This window comes from Dermochelys coriacea, chromosome 11 (assembly GCF_009764565.3).
Source record: "Dermochelys coriacea isolate rDerCor1 chromosome 11, rDerCor1.pri.v4, whole genome shotgun sequence".
NCBI classification, from domain to species: Eukaryota; Metazoa; Chordata; order Testudines; family Dermochelyidae; genus Dermochelys; species Dermochelys coriacea.
The window spans coordinates 8,225,002-8,247,360 of record NC_050078.2 but is presented as its reverse complement, the minus strand read 5'-3'; the positions used below and the strand labels follow the sequence as shown (position 1 = coordinate 8,247,360).

The 22,359-nt window shown below is 40.2% G+C and overlaps 1 protein-coding gene across 11 annotated transcripts in view; it reads right to left on the bottom strand.

The window, feature by feature from the left end:
* Positions 1–22,359, bottom strand: part of PTPN4 (protein tyrosine phosphatase non-receptor type 4) — a 225,338-nt gene that overhangs the window by 132,965 nt on the left and 70,014 nt on the right. For 7 of the 11 annotated variants that reach the window (XM_043504907.1, XM_043504905.1, XM_043504910.1 and 4 more), the window contains 4 exons: positions 7,706–7,748; positions 7,527–7,626; positions 1,211–1,255; positions 843–895 (listed from right to left, as the gene is read on the bottom strand). In XM_043504907.1, the coding sequence (XP_043360842.1) occupies positions 843–895; positions 1,211–1,255; positions 7,527–7,626; positions 7,706–7,748 (241 nt within the window). The remainder of the gene's footprint in view (positions 1–842; positions 896–1,210; positions 1,256–7,526; positions 7,627–7,705; positions 7,749–22,359) is intronic. The other 4 variants (XM_038422831.2, XM_043504913.1, XM_043504906.1 and 1 more) reach the window with 2 other exon arrangements.

Here is a 22,359-nt window from a genome sequence, read left to right as displayed (position 1 = left end):
CAAGTTTCATTACTAATGTAAGCTATATACTTTATATACAGTATATGTCATAAAATAGACTTAGCTATGTACTTTTCACAAACACTTTAATGGAACGTTTTTCTGGCAAGGAGTATAGTAAAAAATACCACATGTAAGTATCTAAAACAGCAGAAAAGCACAAGAGTCAGAATTAAGGTAATTTTAACTTCTTGATTTTTGTCATTTCCTGATTTTAAAATGTGTAACTATGCATCGTGTTAGTTTTCCATGTAATTGCCCAGGTTTTATAAAAGGAAGAGAAAAAAAGAAAGGACAAAAAACTTCACTATCCAAGACTTTACAGCTCTGCTATCTTGTTTAAAATTGGCAACTGTGTTTATAAGAGTTATGTAAACTGGAACTATTCAGCTAGACACTACCAGAACTCCCTGTTCCACACACTTTTGGATGTTCACAGTAAGAAATATCTAAATCTAAAAACAGCTTCAGTCTCATTACTAAGGAAGTAACATATTACATTTTAGAGCATATAGAGATTTACAAAAAGCATTACTTTATCTTTAGACATTAGTATAAAGAGGAAATGGAAAGTTGGGAGCTTACTAGTAATACAATTTCATGATCACTTCAAATGAAGATACCATGAAATCCATGAAAAAAGGTGTATCTTTCCTCACTGATAGAAAAATACCACTATTTTTGTACAGATTTAGGTATAGCTCATCACACAAATCCATTTGTGTATGCTTATTACTATTCATTAACTTATGGTAACTTAGCTGATCACTGAAAAGCCAGAAAAATAGAAGACATCATTGAAATAACCTATGTACTCATACCTAGTTAGTAATTATACTTACACTGAACAGCATAGGAAGCCAAAAGAGCCGCAGTATTATAAGGACAGGGCAATCTATAATTAAAAAATAAATAAAAAAAATTGTACACCTGATGTAAATTATGATCATTTTGAAAACCTTCTGATTTAATTTACCACACACAGATATGAACAGTAAAGCATAAGTTTTTCAGAGACATTTTTATTATAAGTATTTCCATTTGCCAATACTCTAAAAGAAACTCTATTTTATCAGTTCTTCAGCAATTATATAGCTCATAACCTTTATGTAAAATTATTAATTGCTAAAAATTAAATAAATAATGTATCAATCTCAGCAAATTGGTCATAAAATTGTATATATTGGTCAGCATAATAGAAGAGGCTTACCTTCCAGTAAGAATGTCTTGTTTAATTTGCAAAAAATACTGGTACCTTAAAAAACAAAAATACTACAATGGGTTGATGAAATTTGATTGTATTTTTAGACAGAAATGTCTTCCTAAATTTAATATAAAGCTGAAATATTTGATATCACTTTTGAGTCTATTGTTTCAGAATCATTTCACCAGATATAATTATTTCTTAAGCTTTGAGAATTAATATGAGATCGCATATTAATATATGATCACAATTAAAGTCATGTATATATCCATAAATTTAAAATTATCCGCTTCTGTAGAACATCCAATTTTAGGATACATTTCATGAAGACATCACAATTAATATTCAAATTACACCTAAAGATAGAAACAATGCAGAAAAGAGGAAATGGCTACCTTGTCAAAAACGAAATAGAGAAAACAAAACTATCAAACTTTAGTGCCATAAATTAAGCCACACAAAGCTGTATTCAGGCACCTAAATAAAAAGTTGCCTACTGTTCAGAAGTACTAAAGCATTTATAAGATTGTACAGATTTAGGCTTTTACTTGTAGGTACCCAATTTTGAAGATTTTTTCCTGACTTAGCTCATATTACAAAGATATAAACATTGTTTTATTTTTGTTCCAGATATACAGAAGCAGAAATTAATTTAGCACCTGAGGATATCTGACACCAATTTATTATTTCAATTTAATATCAGGATTGAGGTTTGTCTTCCTCCCTCAATCTAGAAAAATTGTGAGTGCAAAATCTTATTCCATTATGTTAAAGTCTTTCTGAAATTTTTCCTACCTTCCATAATTTTTTATTCTATAAACTGCATATTTCAGTATTTTCTTCTTTTATTTTAAATGACTTTTAAATGAGAACAGCCTGTTTAAAATAGCTGATCTGCTCCTCCCACTGTTTACTCTTAAGGTGGGAAATAAGCAGCAAAATGAACAGATGAAAAATTCAAAACAAGGAGACTGTTTTCAATCAAGTACATTTAGTGACAGAAAACAGATGACAGCAAATTACTCACTTATTGCAGCTATTTTATAACAAAAATTAAGGCAACCTTTATTATATTTAAGTGTATTTCTTTGAGTCTGTATTACATGCTACAAGTATAGGCTACAGTTCACATTTTCAAATGCAACTACTGATTTTTGGGTACCTCCATTTTTGGGTGCCGAAACTGGGACAACTTAAAGGGCCCTGGTTTCCAGAAAGTGCTGAAAAACTCAGCTACTGAAACCAGAGCCCTCTAAGTTGTCTGAAGTTGGGCACTCAAAAATGAAGACACCCAAAATGAAGTCACATTTGAAAATGTAGGCTTCTTTGAAAAAGGAAAGAGACTTTGTGCAGGACGAGATAAATTTGAACATGTCCCCATAATATGTTCACCCAAAGTCATACTAAGTTTCCTCCAACCCTTCATTAAGGTTAATAGTATTTTAAGGAAGTGAACATTAATATCTAAATTAGAAAGATGACAAAGCGCACACAGTACAAATGAGAACCACCCCCATAATAAGGGGTATAGTGGCAACAGGTGAATCTCGCACTTCTTGCAAATTCCCATATGATTTCTAATGAGACTGTTTTCTTGTGTTTTATCACAAGTCATTATTTCTATTGGAAACAACAACTCACAGTGAGTCACAATACTGGCATTTGTATTTTTTGTTTTGATGCCTCTATTAACAAATGCCCCACTATGATGTTATTGACAGGAACTGTGACCATATAGATCGTTCTGGCAACCAAGGTCCTATAGTTGCACCAAATCTTGTACAAAGGAGGTCAAGTAAGGTGTCTATCAAAAGGTTGTAATTTTCTGGTTATAATTATGCTCTCTGTATGTGTGTATCATTTTTGTATTTGAAGTTATGAATAGTGACTATGTACTTGTATCTCAGTGTGTTTGATTCTAAGTAGCACCAGTGATGCATTTGATCATCTTAGAATCATAGAATATCAGGGTTGGAAAGGACCTCAAGAAGTCATCTAGTCCAACCCCGCACTCAAAGCAGGACCAAACCCCAATTTTTGCCCTAGATCCATAAATGGCCTCTCTCCATGACTGAACTCACAACCCTGGGTTTAGCAGGCCAACGCTCAAACCACTGAGCTATCCCTCCCTGCCATATTTTTTTTTTAGAATCTTATTGAGAGGGGACTCTTCAGATTAAATGTCCAATCAAGAAACACTTAACTGACAACGGAACTTGAGAGACTCCTATCCACATATGAGGAGTTTTCCTAGGAACATTCAAGGTAGCATGTGAGCAATGGCTGCTCTACCTGTAAAGAACTGAGTCATGCATGGACATGTGACTTGCCCATGAGACTCCAAACTCCACCTTGCTGCTGTGATTTTCCACAGTAAGAACAAAGGGGTCCTTCCACATGGCAGAGGATATAAAAGGACCTGAAAACACCTCCATTTTGTCTTCAGTCCCGCTTCTTACGTCTGGAGGAACTTTGCTACAAACTGAAACTCTGAACAAAGGACTAAATGACCCATCCAAGCTGTGGATGTACTCCAGAGACTTGATTTGAACCTGCAGTTTATTCCATCACTGCTACAAGCCTGAACCAAGAACTTTGCCATTACTATATGTAATTGATTCCATTTAACCAATTTTAGCTCATCTATTTCTTTCTTTTTATGAATAAACCTTTAGATTTTAGATTCTAATGGATTGGCAACAGTGTGATTTGTGGGCATGACCGGACTTGTATATTGGCCTCAGTCTGGGGCTTGGTCCTTTGGGATCGGGAGAACCTTTTTTCTTTTACTGGGGTATTGGTTTTCATAACCATTAATCCCCATAAGGAGTGGTGCCGATGCTGATACAAAGGAACTGGAGTATCTGAGGGAATTGCTTATATAAAACTTCTGGTTAGCCAGTGTGGTAAAACAGAAGTCCTCTCAGTTTGGCTGGTTTGGTTTGCCTTAATAATAAAGGACACCCAGCCTTGGGCTTTGCATAATGACAGGTTTCAGAGTAGCAGCCGTGTTAGTCTGTATTCGCAAAAAGAAAAGGAGTACTTGTGGCACCTTAGAGACTAACAAATTTATTAGAGCATAAGCTTTCATGAGCTACAGCTCACTTCATCGGATGCATCCGATGAAGTGAGCTGTAGCTCACGAAAGCTTATGCTCTAATAAATTTGTTAGTCTCTAAGGTGCCACAAGTACTCCTTTTCTTCCAGCCTTGGGCTGTGACTGCCCTGCTCTAAGCAATTTGTCCTGAATTGATACTCTCAGTTGTGTCCCGCCAGAGGCCGCTTCGTTACAACCACACAAGCACAAAACTTAAAAATCACTCTTGCCTTCTTGTACATAACACTCCTCTGGGACATCCCAGGCCCTGGTAATGATCCCATCATGTATTTTTCTTCTTGCACTTCTGCTTTGACAGTTGCAACACAAGCATTCATACAACTCAGTCCTTGGGACAGTAAATTAATAGTAAATAATTGTTTATGTAGCTGTTTATATTATCAGAAGCACTGTATGTACTAAAATATTTAACAGATTGAATTCTGTCATGACTGTAAATATTAAACATTTAGAATTAATTTATTGCATTAAAAATTAAGAGGATTTTTACCTATTCTTTCATTTTATTACGAATTGGTATGTGAACCACAACTGCCTCAAAATAGTTATGTAAGGGTTCCTGATATGGACTTTTAAAGTAGATCAACAATAGTGAAGAACCCCACAAGCATTTTTACAGATGTGATACACAGACCAAGGAACCAACCCAACCATAAGTGAAATGCAGTTACCTCTGGGGTGCAATGTGGCAGCTATTCAGGGGAAGAAACACCACATTTTGTACCCAGGAGTAGAAAGAGAGTGCATATAATGTGACCAGAATGGAATTCTGCAAATTGGCACTTATCAAGGATATTGGGCCTAACACACCCCTAATGCCCACAAAAAGTACTATAGGATCTTCAGCTGATCACACTTAATAGTAAGTACAGTTTTACATGTCATCCTGAAGGTATTAAAACTGATAGAAGACTACAGACTGAAGGCCATATCACCTGTAATTCTTTAGCCAATCTTAACATGATAGACAAAAAATTGTTTAATATAAAGCCTCATCTCCATCTTAAAACACCAAGGCATAGAGAAAAGAGGGGACTATATGGAAAACAAGCTTATTTTTTAATTTTATTTTATTTTATTAATAAGTTTATTTTGCTTTTTAACAAATAAATTTAACTTCCTGTTTCCTATGTTTTGTGATTCAATTTATATAAATGTTAAAATGATGCAAAACAAAATTTTGGGGGAATATTTCATAGGTGTGAATTTAAGGCCTTGTCTACACTACCGCAGTAAGTCAAACTAAGTTACGTTACTCCAGCTACGTGAATAATGTAGCTGGAGTCGACATAGCTTAGGCTGTCTTACTGCGGCGATGTTCTGTTGTACTTACAGGACATCATGAGGAAGCTTTCTTAAACAGAGTTTATTCTATGTTCAGTGTGTTGTAAGTACAGTGAAGTTAATTAGTTGTTAGCTAACTAGGTATAATTTATGGCACGTAAATCTCTTCTACGTTGTTGAACAAAATGGGAAATCAGTAAAAATTAAAGCAACTTTAACAATGTAGGTCTAAAATAGCTTGCACAATGCATTCATTTCTTAAGTAGTGAGAACAACGAAGAAGGAGTTATGTTAAATTAAAACAACCTTTTAGCTAGCAATCTTAATGAATGTTAAAAACAGATTGTTTGCTAGCAAGAGTTTATTTAAATGGACAGGGGATCAACAGGCAGCCAAAAACATGCCCCTTTGTTGCTCATGTCTGTTGGTCCCATGAACATTAACAGCAATTTTGGGATGTTTTCATCTGCCTTATGTGCCAAGTTACACACAGCCAGAAAGATTGGAAAGATAGCATCTACAGAATTATTGATTAGCAACAGTCAATGCTGGTAAAAAAAAATGGCCATCAATTTCTGCAAATATGTCATAAAATATCTCGTCATATATTTCATCCAAGTTTTGAAAATTTAAAAAATTGCCTGTTCTAACAACAGAGCTGGGACAATTTAGGCTCTTTGGGAACCTAAATAAAAAATGGCCTTCCTGGTTTTTTAGAGGGACCAAGCATCTACAAATCCCACTGAAGTCACCTTCTGTCATAGATGCTCAGCAATTTGAAAAATATCAGACAGCTTATACTTAGGTGCCTAAAAATGGAGGAGGCATCTACATTTACACACCTTGGTTTGAAAATTTTGTGCAGACCTCTTGAGAACAAAGGACATTCACAACTTTTTAATCTGGTACCAATTGAGCATTCGCTTTAAACAATTTAGGCCCAGATTAGTACAGCTATTCAGGCGTTGATGCACTCAGCACTGCAAAACCTGACTGATTTAAGAGCTTAAACCTCATTTTCAAAAGTTTTTTTTTACAGTTGCCTAAATCCCTTCTGAAAATGAGATTTAAGCTCCTAAATCAGTTAGGAACTGCAACACTGCTTGCAAAAATGCCTAAATACCTGTAAAAGTCTGAGCATTAGGCACATTACTACACAATAGGCACATGGAAATTACTGTATTTGCACCAGCTAAGTTTGCTGCTATATCACCGTAAGTTTCTACGTTATACTAATAAAAGTGAAGTTGAAGACTGACTGATATACATGGGTGAAAAAATTAGCAAGAAACTAATATACAAAATGAATGATGCGTTAGCAAAATTTCAGAGAAAGTATGATGTTTTCAAACATGAGACAAATATGGGTTAAAATTAAATTTGTACCCATTGATGAGTAGGAGAAAGAAAGGTTTCAGAGTAGCAGCCATGTTAGTCTGTATTTGCAAGAAGAAAAGGAGTACTTGTGGCACCTTAGAGACTAAAATTTGAGCATATGCTCAAATAAATTTGTTAGTCTCTAAGGTGCCACAAGTACTCCTTTTCTTCTTAGGAGAAAGAAAGTTTCCTTTTTTTCTTCTTCTTCTCTTCCCTTCCTCACTTTTCTTTTCCTATTTCTACTTGAACAATGTTTTTCTCTGTGAGATTATTTCATATGTACACTATATTTCTACACTATGTATTCAAAGGCTTCATTTTAAAGGTTTTTGTGCAGTTTGTGTGCTTACAGCATGTGAATTTTAGTTATCAGCTATGGAAAATCCTAAACACATTACAAAAAATCATGAATAAAGCAGATTTTTAAGAGAGACAATTCCAAAAAGCAACACTTTCAAAAAACTAATTATGCTTTTTGTTAATACTTAGTTCCACTTCTAAATTTCCTAGAAGAATTTTGCAATGGTAAATACCTAAACCTACCTTGTATATTCTTCCTGGAGCTTGTTAGGGTCACTTACAAAAAATTTGACTCTAAAGTTCAAACTGTAAGGAGATCCTCCTAGAATTAACAAAAGCATTTCTTATTAATCAGGTTACTTTAAAATCCTTATTCAATAAAAATTATATTTGAAACAGACCAAATAAATATACTTGCTCACTTTTTAACTGTTTCCTGATTGGTTTGTTTGGATCCAGCCACCTCTGGAGAAAAAAAGAGAAACTATAATTTTTTTTTTTTTTTTTAAAGAAAACAACACTTATTTCATAAGTTAGTCTGACATGATCATGTTAAACATTTATTTTTTTCTTACTTAATATCTGAGCTTCTTATGCAGAACTGGCCTTTTGGCATGCAAAGCCCAGTGAGTAATTTTCTGAAAGATCACAGGTTATCACAAACATACCCAATTATTCCCTTTGGCATCTGCTTAGATGTACCTTCTGGAGCTAAGGCTACTCCCCACTACCTTCACAGGTGGTTGCCTGCAGCTGAGCTAGCTACTTAGCTGAGCACCTGGTTATAAGGGTTAGAATGTAACAGTCTGAGAATACTACTGGACTGACAAGAGACCACAACATTCTAATTCTAGCTCTGAATTACTCAACTTTTCTTGCTTTTTTCCACCATCTGGAAGATACCTACTTCGCAGGGGTGCTGTGACAATTAGTTAACATTTGTAAAACACTACATGTAAAATTATCTAAAATACATAAAAACCCTTCCAATGGCTTTGAACTAATAGTTTCAGAACCCAAGTTTAATGGGAAGATTGCTTGATGAAATATTGAGAGACACTGGCAACTTAACACAAACAGCTAGGCTCCATTTCTCTTGCTACAAGGAACTAGGGTACCCCAAAAAACTTTACTTCATTCAAAAGTAAGCTGTGCAATAGTACCCTACTAAGATCTAAATGAGAAAACAAGTACTTGCCCTACTATAAATTAATATTGGTTTTTCAAGATGTGTGTCCATATGTATTCCATTTCTGGTGTGCATGCATACCATGCACATGAGATCAGATTCTTTTTATCAGCAAAATCCATTGAGGCTGCATCTGCACCCTACGTGCAGGGAGCATAAATAGCAGAGTAGGCCCAACTGTCCCTCAGTTCCTTTCTCAAGACGGAATCCAGGTGTTACAGGACTCCATGGTAGCAGGGAGGAAGGGCAGATCATAGACTATACATGGACAACACAACTCAAATAATCCCATTTACTGGAGGGTAAAGTACCTGTTCTTTCTTCAAGTGATTGTTCAAATGTATTCCACTTCTGTGCTTGTGACTCACAAGCAGTGACCTCATAGGAAGGAGGATTGGTGCTTGCAGTCTATTTCAATAATGACTGGAGTACTGCTCTGCCAAAGTGCATGTCTGATACTGATGCCTCTACCAGTGATTTATACTGTATAAAATGTGAACTGATCCCCTCATAGCAGCAATAGGTTGTCTCTGCTCTGATGGAATGGGATCCAAATTGCATGAGTAAATCTAATCTAGCTAACTCATAGTATGATTTAATACAATTAGAGACCCATTTAAATGATCTTTGGGTAGATACTGCCTGATCCTTCATTCTATCTGCCAATGCTATAATTAGCCTAGGGGAGCTTTTGAATGGTTTTGTTATGCCCAGCAAAATGACAGAACCTTAACTACATCAAAGGTATGCAGTTTGGCTTCCCCATGGTTCAGTTTGGGAAAGGAAATGGCAGATTAATCACCTGAGTTAAATGGAAATGTGAAACAATCTTTGGTAAAAATGCAGGGTTAGGCCAAAGGGTCACCTTATCCTTATGGAAAGCAACGTAAGGTAGAGCAGCCATAAGTGCCTGAACATCCCTATCCCTTCCAGTTGATGATTGTGCTCCTCCTTGTCTGCTGACACCGTTGTGTTGTCTGTCATCACCTGGTCTGTCAGTCCACTCAGCACAGAGAGAAATACAGTGCAAGCTAGTCAAACAGTTCAGAGCTGTAATATATTATATGAAGGTGATTCTCTTCAGGAGCCCATAGGACTTGGGTTTGAACATAGTGCAGGTAAGCTCTTCAGCTGAGCACAGAAGCATCTATTAGCAGTGCCCTGGTGACAAGCGGAGAAAACAGTATCCACGTTTGCAAACCTGCAGAGTCCTTCTACCAGTTTAACTATTAGAGGACTTATCAGGGGATCAGTACCCCATGTTCATGTGATCTCTGTTTGGTAGATACACCATTTTCAACTACTTTTGTAAGGTGGATATAGTCTGGCATGCCATGTGATGTAAATACAGGAAACAATGTGATCAAGAAAACAGAGGCAAACTCTTACTGACATTTAAGGCTGAGCCTGCAGCTGGTTGATGAGGCCTACAATGGTACTGAATCTGTTTTATGGCAGATAAGCTCTTGCTGTTGTGCAATCTAACACTACTCCTACAAACTCTATCCTTTGGGTTGGCACTAAAGTTGACTTTTCTCTGTTGCTTCTGAGATCCAGCATAGTGTAAAGTTGTAGGATCATATGAAATGGAGTCATTCATTTGGTGCATTGACTCCCTCAAATGAGGGAATCATTGTGGTGCGGGTCTACCTATACCCTTTGCTTTCCAAGGTGAGCCATCATGAATGCCAAGCACTTGGTAATTACTTTTGGTGCTGCTGAAAGACCAAAGGGCAGGACTCTGCAGTAACTGTAGTAATTTCCCACTTGGAATTGCAGGTATTTTCTGTGTGCAGGGCAGACTGATATGTGAAAGCATGTGTCTTGTAGGCTAACAGCATGACCCAGTTTTGGGGATCTAAAGATGGGATTAGAGAGGTTAGGGATTTGAATCTGAAGTGGCAGATTAAGGTGTTGAGACAGCTCAAATCCAGAACTGTGTGGCATACCCCTTCTTCAGGATTAGAAAATGTGAGTAAAACCCCTTCTCTCTGAACTCTAGAGGCACTTCTATTGCTCCAAGATTTAGATGTAAACTCATTTCTAATAATCTCTCATGAGTGGTCCCTGAAGAGGGCTGGGTGTTAGGAAGGTTCTGAAATTGAATGCAACACCCACATTCTGATGATTTCTAAGATCCTGAGGTGATGTGATTCCAAGTTTCTGGAAAATAAAAAGGCAATTGCCAAAAGCAGGGAAGGGAAAGGGAGAGAAAGTAAATGGATCCTCTAAATGCTCTAAGTGGCTCTTGACTAATATGTCAGATTTGCTGCTTGAATATGGATGCAGCAAGACTATACAGAAGCTTTCCTCCATTGAAATCTCTACTTTTTCTAGGTGGTTCAGAAGATCGTTGTTGGCTATAGTAGTAAGCAGAAGGCCCCTGTCTAGAATAACTCAGCAGTCTGGGTTGTTTCCTTCCAGAGACTGATGTATAAACCCCCAAAGACTAACTAATACCATATGAATCTTTCCGAAAGAGCACAGCCTCCTTTGTCTTGATGTTAAAGGAATCCTCAAGAACTGTCTGGACCTCTTTGGTAGTTTTCTCCACTATTTGGGGGAAAATTTTCAATAAAAAGATGTTTTGTCCCAATTTAAAATGTCATATTTCACTAAACCCTGGTCTACACTACAAGTTTAGGTCAAATTTAGCAGCGTTAGATCAATTTAACCCTGCACCTGTCCACACGACGAAACCATTTTTGTCGACTTAAAGGGCTCTTAAAATCAATTGTTGGGGTAGTGTGGATGCAATTCGATGGTTTTGGCCTCCGGGAGCTATCCCAGAGCGCTCCATTGTGACCACTCTGGACAGCACTTTCAACTCAGATGCACTACACAGGTACACAGGAAAAGCACCGCGAACTTTTGAATTTCATTTCCTGTTTGGCCATCGTGGCGAGGTCATTGGCAGAGGCAACCATACACAGCTCATCAGCACGGTGACCATGCAGTCCCAGAATCGCAAAAGAGCTCCAGCATGGACCGAACGGGAGGTACTGGATCTGATCGCTGTATGGGGAGACGAATCTGTGCTATCAGAACTCCATTCCAAAAGACGAAATGGCAAAATATTTGAAAAAAAATCTCCAAGGACATGAAGAACACAGGCTATAACAGGGACCCGCAGCAGTGCCGTGTGAAACTTAAGGCGCTCAGGCAAGCCTACCAAAAATCCAAAGAGGCAAAAGGCCACTCCAGGTCAGACCGTCCAGACATGCCGCTTCTATGATGAGCAGCATGCAATTCGAGGGTGTGCCCCTACCACTACCTCACCCCTGTACGTGGACACCTGCCAGGGGGGAGTCTCACGCAACAGGGATGAGGATTTTGGGGACGAGGAAGATGATGATGATGAGGAGGAGGAGGAGGAGGAGGAGGATGAAACCGTTCTCCCCGACAGCCAGGAACTGTTTATCACCCTGGAGCCAATACCCTCCCAAAGCGGGCTCCCAGACCTTGAAGGCGGAGAAGGCACCTCTGGTGAGTGTACCTTTGTAAATATAATACATGGTTTAAAAGCAAGCGTGTTTAATGATTAATTTGCCCTGAAGACTTGGGATGCATTTGCGGCCAGTACAGTTACTGGAAAAGTCTGTTAACGTGTCTGGGGATGGAGCAGAAATCCTCCAGGGACATCTCAGTGAAGCTCTCCTGGAGGTACTCCCAAAGCCTTTGCAAAAGGTTTCTGGAGAGGGCAGCCTTATTCTGTCCTCCATGGTAGGACACTTTACCATGCCAGGCCAGTAGCACACAGTCTGGAATCATTGCATAACAAAGCATGGCAGTGTATGTTCCCGGTGTTTGCTGGCATTCAAGCAATATCCGTTCTTTATCTCTCTGTGTTATCCTCAGGAGAGTGATATCATTCATGGTCACCTGGTTGAAATAGGGTGCTTTTCTTAAGGGGACATTCAGAGGTGCCCGTTCCTGCTGGGCTGTATGCCTGGGCTAAAAAGAAATAATCCCCACTGTTAGCCACGTGGTGGCGGGAGGGGTAAAGCGATCATCCCAGAGAATGGGGGCGGGGGGAGGAGAGAGGTACAACCTTGTACCGAAAGCACACGGGCTATGTAATGTTAACAGGTTGGTTCACCGTGAAAGAGTCTACCCATCGTTCTCTAAAATGTATCCTTTTAAATACTACTCTCCCTTTTTTTTTCTTCCGCAGCTGCAAATGTTTCAACGCTCCCCGTATCACCTCCGTCCCAGAGGCTAGCGCAGATAAGGCGAAAAAAAACGCACTCGCGATGAAATATTCTCTGAGCTCATGCAGTCCTCCTGCACTGAAAGAGTTCAGAAGAATGCGTGGAGGCAAGCAATGTCAGAGTCCAGGAAAGCACAAAATGAACGCGAGGACAGGAGGAACATGCAAGAGGAGAGGTGGCAGGAGCAAGAGGAGACGAGACAGGATGCAATGCTGAGGCTACTGGAGGATCAAACTGATATGCTCCGGCGTCTGACTGAGCTGCAGGAAAGACAGCAGGAGCACAGACTGCCGCTGCAGCCCCTGTGTAACCAACCGCCCTCCTCCCCAAATTCCATAGCCTCCTCACCCAGATGCCCAAGAACGCAGGGGGAGGGGGCCCCCCTCCGGGCACCCAACCATTCCACCCCAGAGGACTGCCCAAGCAACAGAAGGCTGGCATTCAATATGTTTTGAAGTGCAGTGTGGCCTTGTCCTTCCCTCCTCCCCCACCCCTTCTGGGCTACCTTGGCAGTTATCCCCCTATTTGTGTGACGAATTAATAAAGAATGCATGAATTTGAAACAATGACTTTATTGCCTCTGCAAGCAGAGATCGAAGGGGGCACGTTAGTTGGCTTACAGGGAAGTAGAGTAAACCAAGGGGGCGGGTCTTCATCAAGGAGAAGCAAACAGAACTGTCACACCATATCCTGGCCAGTCATGAAACTGGTTTTCAAAGCTTCTCCAATGCGCAGCGCGCCCTGCTGTGCTCTTCTAACCGCCCTACTGTCTGGCTACACGTAATCAGCGGCCAGACGATTTGCCTCAACCTCCCACCCCGCCATAAACATCTCCCCCTTTCTCTCACAGATATTGTGGAGCACACAGGAAGCAGTAACAACAATGGGAATATTGGTTTCGTTGAAGTCTAACCGAGTCAGTAAACTGCGCCAGCGCGCTTTTAAACGTCCAAATGCACATTCTACCACCATTCTGCCCTTTGTCAGCCTATAGTTGAACAGCTCCTGACGACTGTCCAGGGTGCCTGCGTATGGCTTCATGAGCCATGGCATTAAGGGGTAGGCTGGGTCTCCAAGGATAACTGTAGGCATTTCAACATCCCCAACCGTTATTTTCTGGTCTGGAAGTAAGTCCCTTCTTGCACCTGTTCAAACACTCCAGAGTTCCTGAAGATGTGAGTGTCTTGTACCTTTCCCGGCCTTTCCAAGTTGATGTCAGTGAAATATCCCTTGTGATCCACTACTGCTTGCAGCACCATTGAAAAGTACCCCTTTCGGTTTATATACTGGCTGCCAAGGTGGTCCAGTCCCAAGATAGGGATATGCATTCCGTCTATCGCCCCACCATGTTTAGGGAATCCCATTGCAGCAAAGCCATCCACTATTACCTACACATTTCCCAGAGTCACTACCCTTGATAGCAGTAGCTCAGTTACTGCGTTGGCTACTTGGATCACAGCAGCCCCCACAGTAGATTTCCCACTCCAAATTGATTCCCGATTGACCAGTAGCTGTCTGTCGTTGCAAGCTTCCACGGGGCTATCGCCACTTGCTTGTGAACTGTGAGGGCTGCTCTCATCTTGGTATTCCTGTGTTTCAGGGCAGGGGAAAGCAAGTTACAAAGTTCCATGAAAGTGCCATTACGCATGCGAAAGTTTCACGGCCACTGGGAATCATCCCAGACCTGCAACAGTATGTGGTCCCACCAGTCTGTGCTTGTTTCCCAGGCCCAGAATCAGCATTCCACGGCATGAGCCTACCCCATTGCCACCACGATGTCCAAATTGCCGGGGCCCGTACTTTGAGAGAAGTCTGTGTCTATATCCTCATCACTCTAGTCACCGTGCTGCCGTCGCCTCCTTGCCTGCTTTTGCAGGTTCTTGTTCTGAACATACTGCAGGATAATGCGCAAGGTGTTTACAATGCTCATAACTGCCGCGGTGATCTGAGCGAGCTCCATGCTTGCCGTGGTAAGGCGTCTGCAGGAGAGCAGAGTTGCAGTGGAAGCAGTGGCTGACAACGGATGCCACGAGAATAGATATTTGTAGAGAACGATGAGAGGACCTGTGAGGTGGATTCATGAGAGCAGGAGAACAGAGTTGCAGCAGAAGCAGTGGTTTGATGACAATGATTAGCAGTCCTACTGCACCGTCTGCTGAAAGCAGTATGGCGTCCGCACGGAAAAAAGGCGCGAAACGATGGTCTTCCTCTGCTTTCATGGAGGGAGGGGCGACTGACAACCTGTACCCAAAACCACCTGCGACAATGTTTTTACCCCATCAGGCATTGGGAGCTTAACCCAGAATTCCAATGGGCGGCGGGGACTGCGGGATAGCTACCCACAGTGCAACTCTCTGAAAGTCAACGCTAGCCACGGTACTGTGGACGCACTCCGCTGACTTAATGCGATTAGTGGGGACACACACAATCGACTGTATAAAATCGCTTCTTAAAAAATCGACTTCTATAAATTCGACCTAATTTCATAGTGTAGACATACCCTTAGAGGGCCTAACTATTGGCACTATACATTTGTAAATCTGAGGAAGAGTAGTTCTTCTTACCAAATAAATCTAATGGCCAATCTTCCAGGCGTTACCGTAAACAAAATGTTAAGTAGTCTGAGTGATTTTTCTTGCACAATTTCAACTGGAATCTCAAGGGTATCCACCATTCAGCTCAGCAGTTCTTGAAAAGTCTTATAATAGTCAGGTAGACGTAGTGGCCACTGATACCTCATCAAGCGAAAAGGTGAAAATGGCTGCTGGAATTAACTGTTCCTCAATCTGAGGGCATCCTTCCTCATTTTTTTTGCTCATCTTGCTGAGCAGTGTGCCTCCTCAGCCTGAATGATTTTGCAGGTCAAGGAGATGTAGCTTTTCAGGGGGCAGTAGAGGTTGATTTCCATACTGGCAGCATGCCCCAAGACTCCCAGACAGGTAAAGGGGGGGGGGGGGGAATGCAAAAAGAACACTAACAACCTAAATGCTAAAAGTAATTGTAACTGAATACTCTACAAATGTATACAGTAAATAATACTGGTAAGATGTCTGTTTCATTCTAGTTCTGACATGCCCCTTTTATGGCATGTAATTATCTGCTCAAAGCCCAGAAGGTTTCAGAATTAAAAAAACACTAACCTTTTAATCACATGCTCACTAGATAACTCTGAGGCTCCCTCTAAGCTCTGCAGGGCTGCTTCTTAATCACATCTGCCCCCATTTCTACACCATTGTATTCAATTAGCATTACACACAACAGCAGAACACTAGAGGGAGTTTGGATATAAGAATCAGGAAGGAAGGAGAAAATGGGAAATAAGATGGCCACAGCTGCTGCAATTTTGTAAGTTTGTCTGAAGAAAGAATTGTGTTGAATTTTACTGTTCTTTTATTTAAGTCAAAGACAACTCCTAACTCTCCCACACCCACATTTATTTCCCTGTTATACCAATGTTTTTCTCCCCATCAACCTCGTTCCTTGAGGAAAGAGACTGGAATGAAGAGGTTAAATATGATTATTACCTTGACAGTGTCCCTATCAGAACAGCCTATAAGTGATGTAATCATGGACAAAAATTAAAAAATTAAACAAACATCTAAAATGTGCTGAACAGCTTTATTTGGAAAAACACTGAGTTCTACTGGTTTTGCCACAGACTGCTAGGAGGAAGAGGAAAAGAAAGTTTAGAAAAATCAGTAAACATCATTGAAAGCATTAGATTCCTTCTGTAGTCTCACATTCCAGGGAGAAAAGTACCATAGAGGTAGTCCTCTCTAATAAAACAAGTCAAGTAACATTATTGTAGCAATTGAGGGACCTCAATCTTTTACACACACAATAGATATTCAGTAAAACAGATGAAAGAGAAGGTGGGGGGGCACAAAAGCCATTATTCCTCCTATTTAAAGTGTTGTTTTTCTTTGTGAAACTATGGAAGTCCAACTCTTTCGGTCCTAAGGAACAAAGAGCATTTAGTGTCCACTGAAAGCAAAGGGGGTAGATTACTGACTGTATGAGCAACATTCAAGAATTGCTTTCTAGGTCACTGATTTCTATTGTTCATCCTGTGCACATGTTGAGAACAACAATGCTATCCTGTCACAAAAAAGGATGGAATCTAAGTCTGGACACAAACTTGACATGCTCATAACCTCAGAACAGAAAATAAGCAGGGAATAGTAATATTACAAGCAGTAAAGTCTAGTCTTAAAACCGTGGTATTTAAGTATTTAATGGGATGAAATGAGAAACTTTCAAGAAATACAGACCACACTCATCAAATATAAAAAATACTTCATAATTGTTTATATAAAATGTAGAACACACATTTTGTAAAATGTATTTTCTATAAAAGCTTGAATAAGATGGCTACTTTAATGTGCACTTGCTTACTTAAGTAATTTTTTGGATTTTTAAAAAATATATTATTAAGTATATTTTAATAAAGAATGCAGGAACACAAACATTTGTCACCAGAAGGTATTCACACATAGCCTCTCTTTAAAGATTAAATCTGGGTGAATCTCCCATTTAATCTGTATCACTGTTTATTTGTTCTAGACTAATAAAAACAGTTTCTAGGGAAAATTTATTATTTTTAACATTCTATACAGCAATGGCTATCTCAACCTTTCCAGACTACTGTACCCCTTTCAGGAGTCTGATTTGTCTTGTATACCCCCAAGTTTCACCTCACTTAAAACTACTTGCTTAAAACAAATCAGACATAAAAATACAAAAAAGTGTCACAGCATACTATTACTGAAAAATTGCTTACTTTCATTTTTACCATAGAATTATAAATCAATTTGAATATAAATATCGTATTTACATTTCAGTGTATAGTGTATATAGAGCAATATAAACAAGTCATTTTATGAAATTTTAGTTTGTACTGACTTCACTCGTGCTTTTTATGTAGTCTGTTAAACTAAGCTAATATCTAGATGTACCCTCTGGAAGACCTCTGCGAACCCCCAGGGGTATGTGTACTCCTGGTTAAGAACCACTGCTATGTGGCACCTTACCACTTTTAGAAAGGAAGACTTGCACTCTCAAGTTCAAATTAGCACCACAGGACAGTTAATAACAAGGATCTGTCTTGTCTTTATAGGCTGCCTTGTTAATATTTAGAAAATGCTCCCAGAAAAGAAAAAAATTAATGCAAGTGATCTTTAAACCAAGGGTGCCAAACACATTCTAGACTTTTTCATATTAGAATTATGATGCGCCGTTACCTAAAACATGCTCACTAACACATTACTAAAATCCACTGTAAATAAGTCATAGACAACTGCCATCAACAGGTGCCAAAACTGGTCAAGTGCTTTGTCTATAATACATCTTAAATACTATTAGTTACCACAGGCTCTCTCAACCTTTTTCTTTCTGAGGCCCTGCCAACATGCTATAAAAAAACTCCATGGCCCACCTGTGCCACAATAACTGGTTTTCTGCATATAAAAGCCAGGGTCGGCATTAGGGGGTAGCAAGCAGGGCAATTGCCCAGGGCCCCACGCCACAGGGGGCCTCACGAAGCTACATTGCTCAGGCTTCGGCTTCAACCCCAGGTGGCTGGGCTTGGGGCCCCAGACTTCAGCCCCATGGGATGGGGTTTCAGCTTTCTGCCCTGGGCCGCAGTGAGTCTGATGCTGGCCCTGCTTGGCGGCCCCCCTGAAACCTGCTCGCAGCCCCCCAGGGTGGCCCAGACCCATGGTTGAGAACCACCGAGTTAGCACACACTAACTAACATGCTAACATCACGCCTCTAAATCCTTGATTAGATAAAGCCTCAGTGGCAAGGGCTGAACTACCTGTTCAGTTACAGTTCATGGGCTGGGAATAAAAAGCTCATTGACAAGAGGCAAATTTAACAGTTTATGCAATTTTAGTTTGTGTCTAGCTAAGTTAAATACTGCATTTAATTATTTATTAATTACTTGTTTTACAGTAGCATCTAGAACAGAGGTGGGCAAACTGTTCGCAGGGCCGCATTCTGAAAGGGGCTTTAGAGGGGGGGTTGGAGTGTGGATAAGGGTCAGGGCAGTCAGGGAGCAGGGGGGTTGGGTCCCAGGAGGGGGCGGTCAGAGGACAAGGAGTGGGGGGGGGTTGGATAGGTCAGGAGTTCGGGGGAGGCAGTCAGGGGACAGGAAGTGGGAGTGGGCAGATAGGGTTAAGCTTAGGGTTTGGGGAGGCACAGCCTTCCCCACCTGGCCCTCCATACAGTTTGGGAACCCTGATGTGGCCCTCAGGCTTAAATGTTTGCCCAACCCTGATCTAGAAGCCCCAACTGAGATCAGTTAAGACAATTATTTTCTCTCTTTTGAATAAAAGGTATGTATGAAACCTTTCTTACTCTCCCCTTCAACTTACGCTTCTGTGCATTCCACCCTGATCAATCATCTCAATCTTCCACCTTTTTTGAGACTTTTCCCTATCTGCTGTTTCATTTTGTATATTAATGCCAGCTCTCCTTCCTACCCCCCCCCCCACCATATTTAGGAATTCCATACCCCTGGGGGAGTCTCTCCCTTGCCCACATTTCCCTTTGGGGAGTCTCTCCTCTTCCCCTTCTCTCTTTCTCCCTCTGCTTCATGTTCCATCTGAGGAGGTCAGAGAAGCAGCTGATTCCATTAATCCTGTAAACTCAGCAGCAATGGCAGTAGCAGATGATATGAAGGAAGGAGACTGAAAAGAAGCCTCATCTTTGCTCTGGTACTGCATGGTTCAGTGACAATATGGAGTGGAAAATGGGGGTTTAGAGAGAAGGAACCCACTCTTGGATAGCTTTGGCAGTGCTGGCAGGGGCAAAGGGTGTGGAAGGCTGACAAAGAGCCTCATCCGAGTCTCATCTGTGCAATATTGCAATACTGCTGGCTGTACAGGGGGAGAAAAGGAAGGAGGAGGTGTTCAGTACCTGTGCCCTGTCAAGTATAATGTTCCTCCCAATCCCAACTTCCTCTCAGATGCTCTGATGTGGGCTGGATAACTTTTGTAAACAACAGAGGGAGATGCTAGACAGAAGAAAAAGTTGGAACTGGCCATCCCGGCCTTGAACTGTCCCAAATAACTCAAAATTACACTGTCAAAGTTTTAGCCATACTGTAGGTTACTTTGTGCTTATAGTGCCTTCCACACTGTATCATGAAGTGTCTTCTAGATGATTACAAACCAGTAACTACAATGAAAATTCTTGCACAAACATAACCATAACCAACAGAACAGCAATAATAAAAGAGGTAATTGAAAGTTACCATTAGATCCAACAATTAGTATTTTTCTAACTTTGATTTTGATGTTTCTAAGGTTGGAACTCACTGCAACTTAGGCCATGTAAACTATGATTATACAGTCATGCTCAGAAAAGTCTTTTATTCATTATTTTAGGGCAATAAACTGATTCTCCTGGCTAGATATTGGACTACATAACATATAATGGATTCAGAGATGTGTACAGTTTTGGACTGGAATAAAAAAAGATCTTATATGTATACACATAATCTGAAAATCAATTTTTTTTAACTGGCAGCCAAATAATATGGAAACTACCTTGTACCCCAGCTAAAGACAATCATGCATTTCAGTATACAGTGATTTAACAAGAGTCACATACTCATTTCAGCCTTCACTTGATGACTATAAGCATTAACACTTTGACGCCAAGCCTATAATTACTCTCTCTCTCTGCAGGTTTTTGACAAAGTTAGCCACAAGGTGCTCCTGACCCACTTATATGATGATAGCAAATGGTCCTCTTCTTAAAAGTTTCTCACCTGTGGAGGCCCACAGGGATCTATTCTGTCCTTCCACCTCATGACAGAATATCTACATGAGACCACTTGGAGAATTTCAGAGGTGCCACAAACCCTGCAGTCATCAGTATGCTGATGATGCCCAGATGTACGTTTTGTTACCCAGGCACAATGATCAACATCGTATACATGTCACAATGCCTACAGGTCATCACCTGAATGAACACCTAACTCAAATTCAACCCAAATAAGACTGAAGTGATCCCAGTTAAAGCAGGAGAATACTTTGAAGAACTAGCTGGAATATCATCATCCCATTCCATTCCATTGAAGGGGTTTCCACCCTTTTGGCGAAGTGGCTTGAAGCCTGAAGATCCTCTTTAAATCTTCACTAAACTTGGACAACCAGGTAACCTAAACTGTGCAATTCTTCTTCCACTGCCCAAGTAAGCGCCATATTTAGGCTCAAGTATATAGTAAGGCAGGGTCAGATTACAGAATTTTTGGGCCTGTGAGCTATAGAAATTGGGACCATCCACACCTTCTTTAAACTAGACAGAGCATGTAATTGTTGTAGTTAAAGGCCACAAATCCATTAAAACCTTTTGAGCAATGGAGAAAAAGGCTATTCTACACAGCAGAAACTCTCTACCTTGGCAGCACTGCATAAGAAGATTATTAAAGCTTCATGGTTCAAGATAGAGTACAGTCAACTTTCTCAAAGCCCCAAAGCAAGAGCAGACAGCAAATGAGTGCCATCAGTGTCTTCTGCATTTATGTTACAGCCGGAACTTTTAGTAATGACATTATATACAAACCCTACTCAGTTTGCATTTCATCTGCCTTTTTTATTTTTTAAAACTTTTTCTGTTTTTAATGTCTTCAGACCACTCCACTTAATTACTGCATTTAATTAACTTGCATACATTTCAACACATAATGACCATTTGATTAGTTCACTCCACACCTCATTGCTGCAGACTGATTTAACTGTGCCTGCACGGCATCACCACACTACCTGCCTTTTCCTTTCCCACATCCTCATCTCACCCCCCACTCTTCTCCATCACTGCATCTTTCTACCTCTATGAAGTCATTTATTCTATTATGCCTTCCTGTACAATATTCTCTTACTATTGTGCCCATGTAGGCACCTCAAATCATTAAAAAAATCTAAAATGCCACCCAAATTTAACATTGATAAACTTTGTATTCAAAAATGGTAAATGAATAATATGCACATATAGCAAATAAAGCATCACATTATGTTTATTTAAACCCTCATCATAACCCTACCTATTATCATCACTCAGAATGAACTCAGATTAAAAATACTCGGGGGCAAAGAAAAGAGACCCTATGCATGTTTACTGTGCTATATATATATATAACAAATTATAAGTTGAAATCTGAAAACTTTCTGATTTATTCAGCTTTCAGTGTTTTTGCGCACCCAGTCCTTATTTTATAAAAAAGGGTCAGGGTCAGTTGTGGCCCAAATGGGTCTATATTTAACAGAAAAAAAGTGAGAGGAGTTTTCATGAGCCCAGCTACTCCCATATGGGAGTTTCTTCTCAGATATAGCAGAAGAGACAGGACTCGTAGGGAAGACAAGCTAACTGTAAAGAACAAATCTCTTCTGATATTAAGGGCGCCAGTGAGCAACAACAAAGACGTTTAGGGCCAGCCCCTAACCTAGATCAATTGATGATGGTAGGGAGCCACGAGCTGAGTCTGTCCAGCCTGTACCTCTCTTCTAGGGGTTAAGGAAACCCCATCTCTTGAGAGGGAGGTGAAGGGAAAGGGAAGTATGCTTCCAAAAGGACTGCTCCAGCATGAAAGAAAATAGCATCAGGGCAGACCTACAAGAGCTCGACAGAACAGAAAAGATCAGAACCTGGGGCACCTGGTTACCAAATACA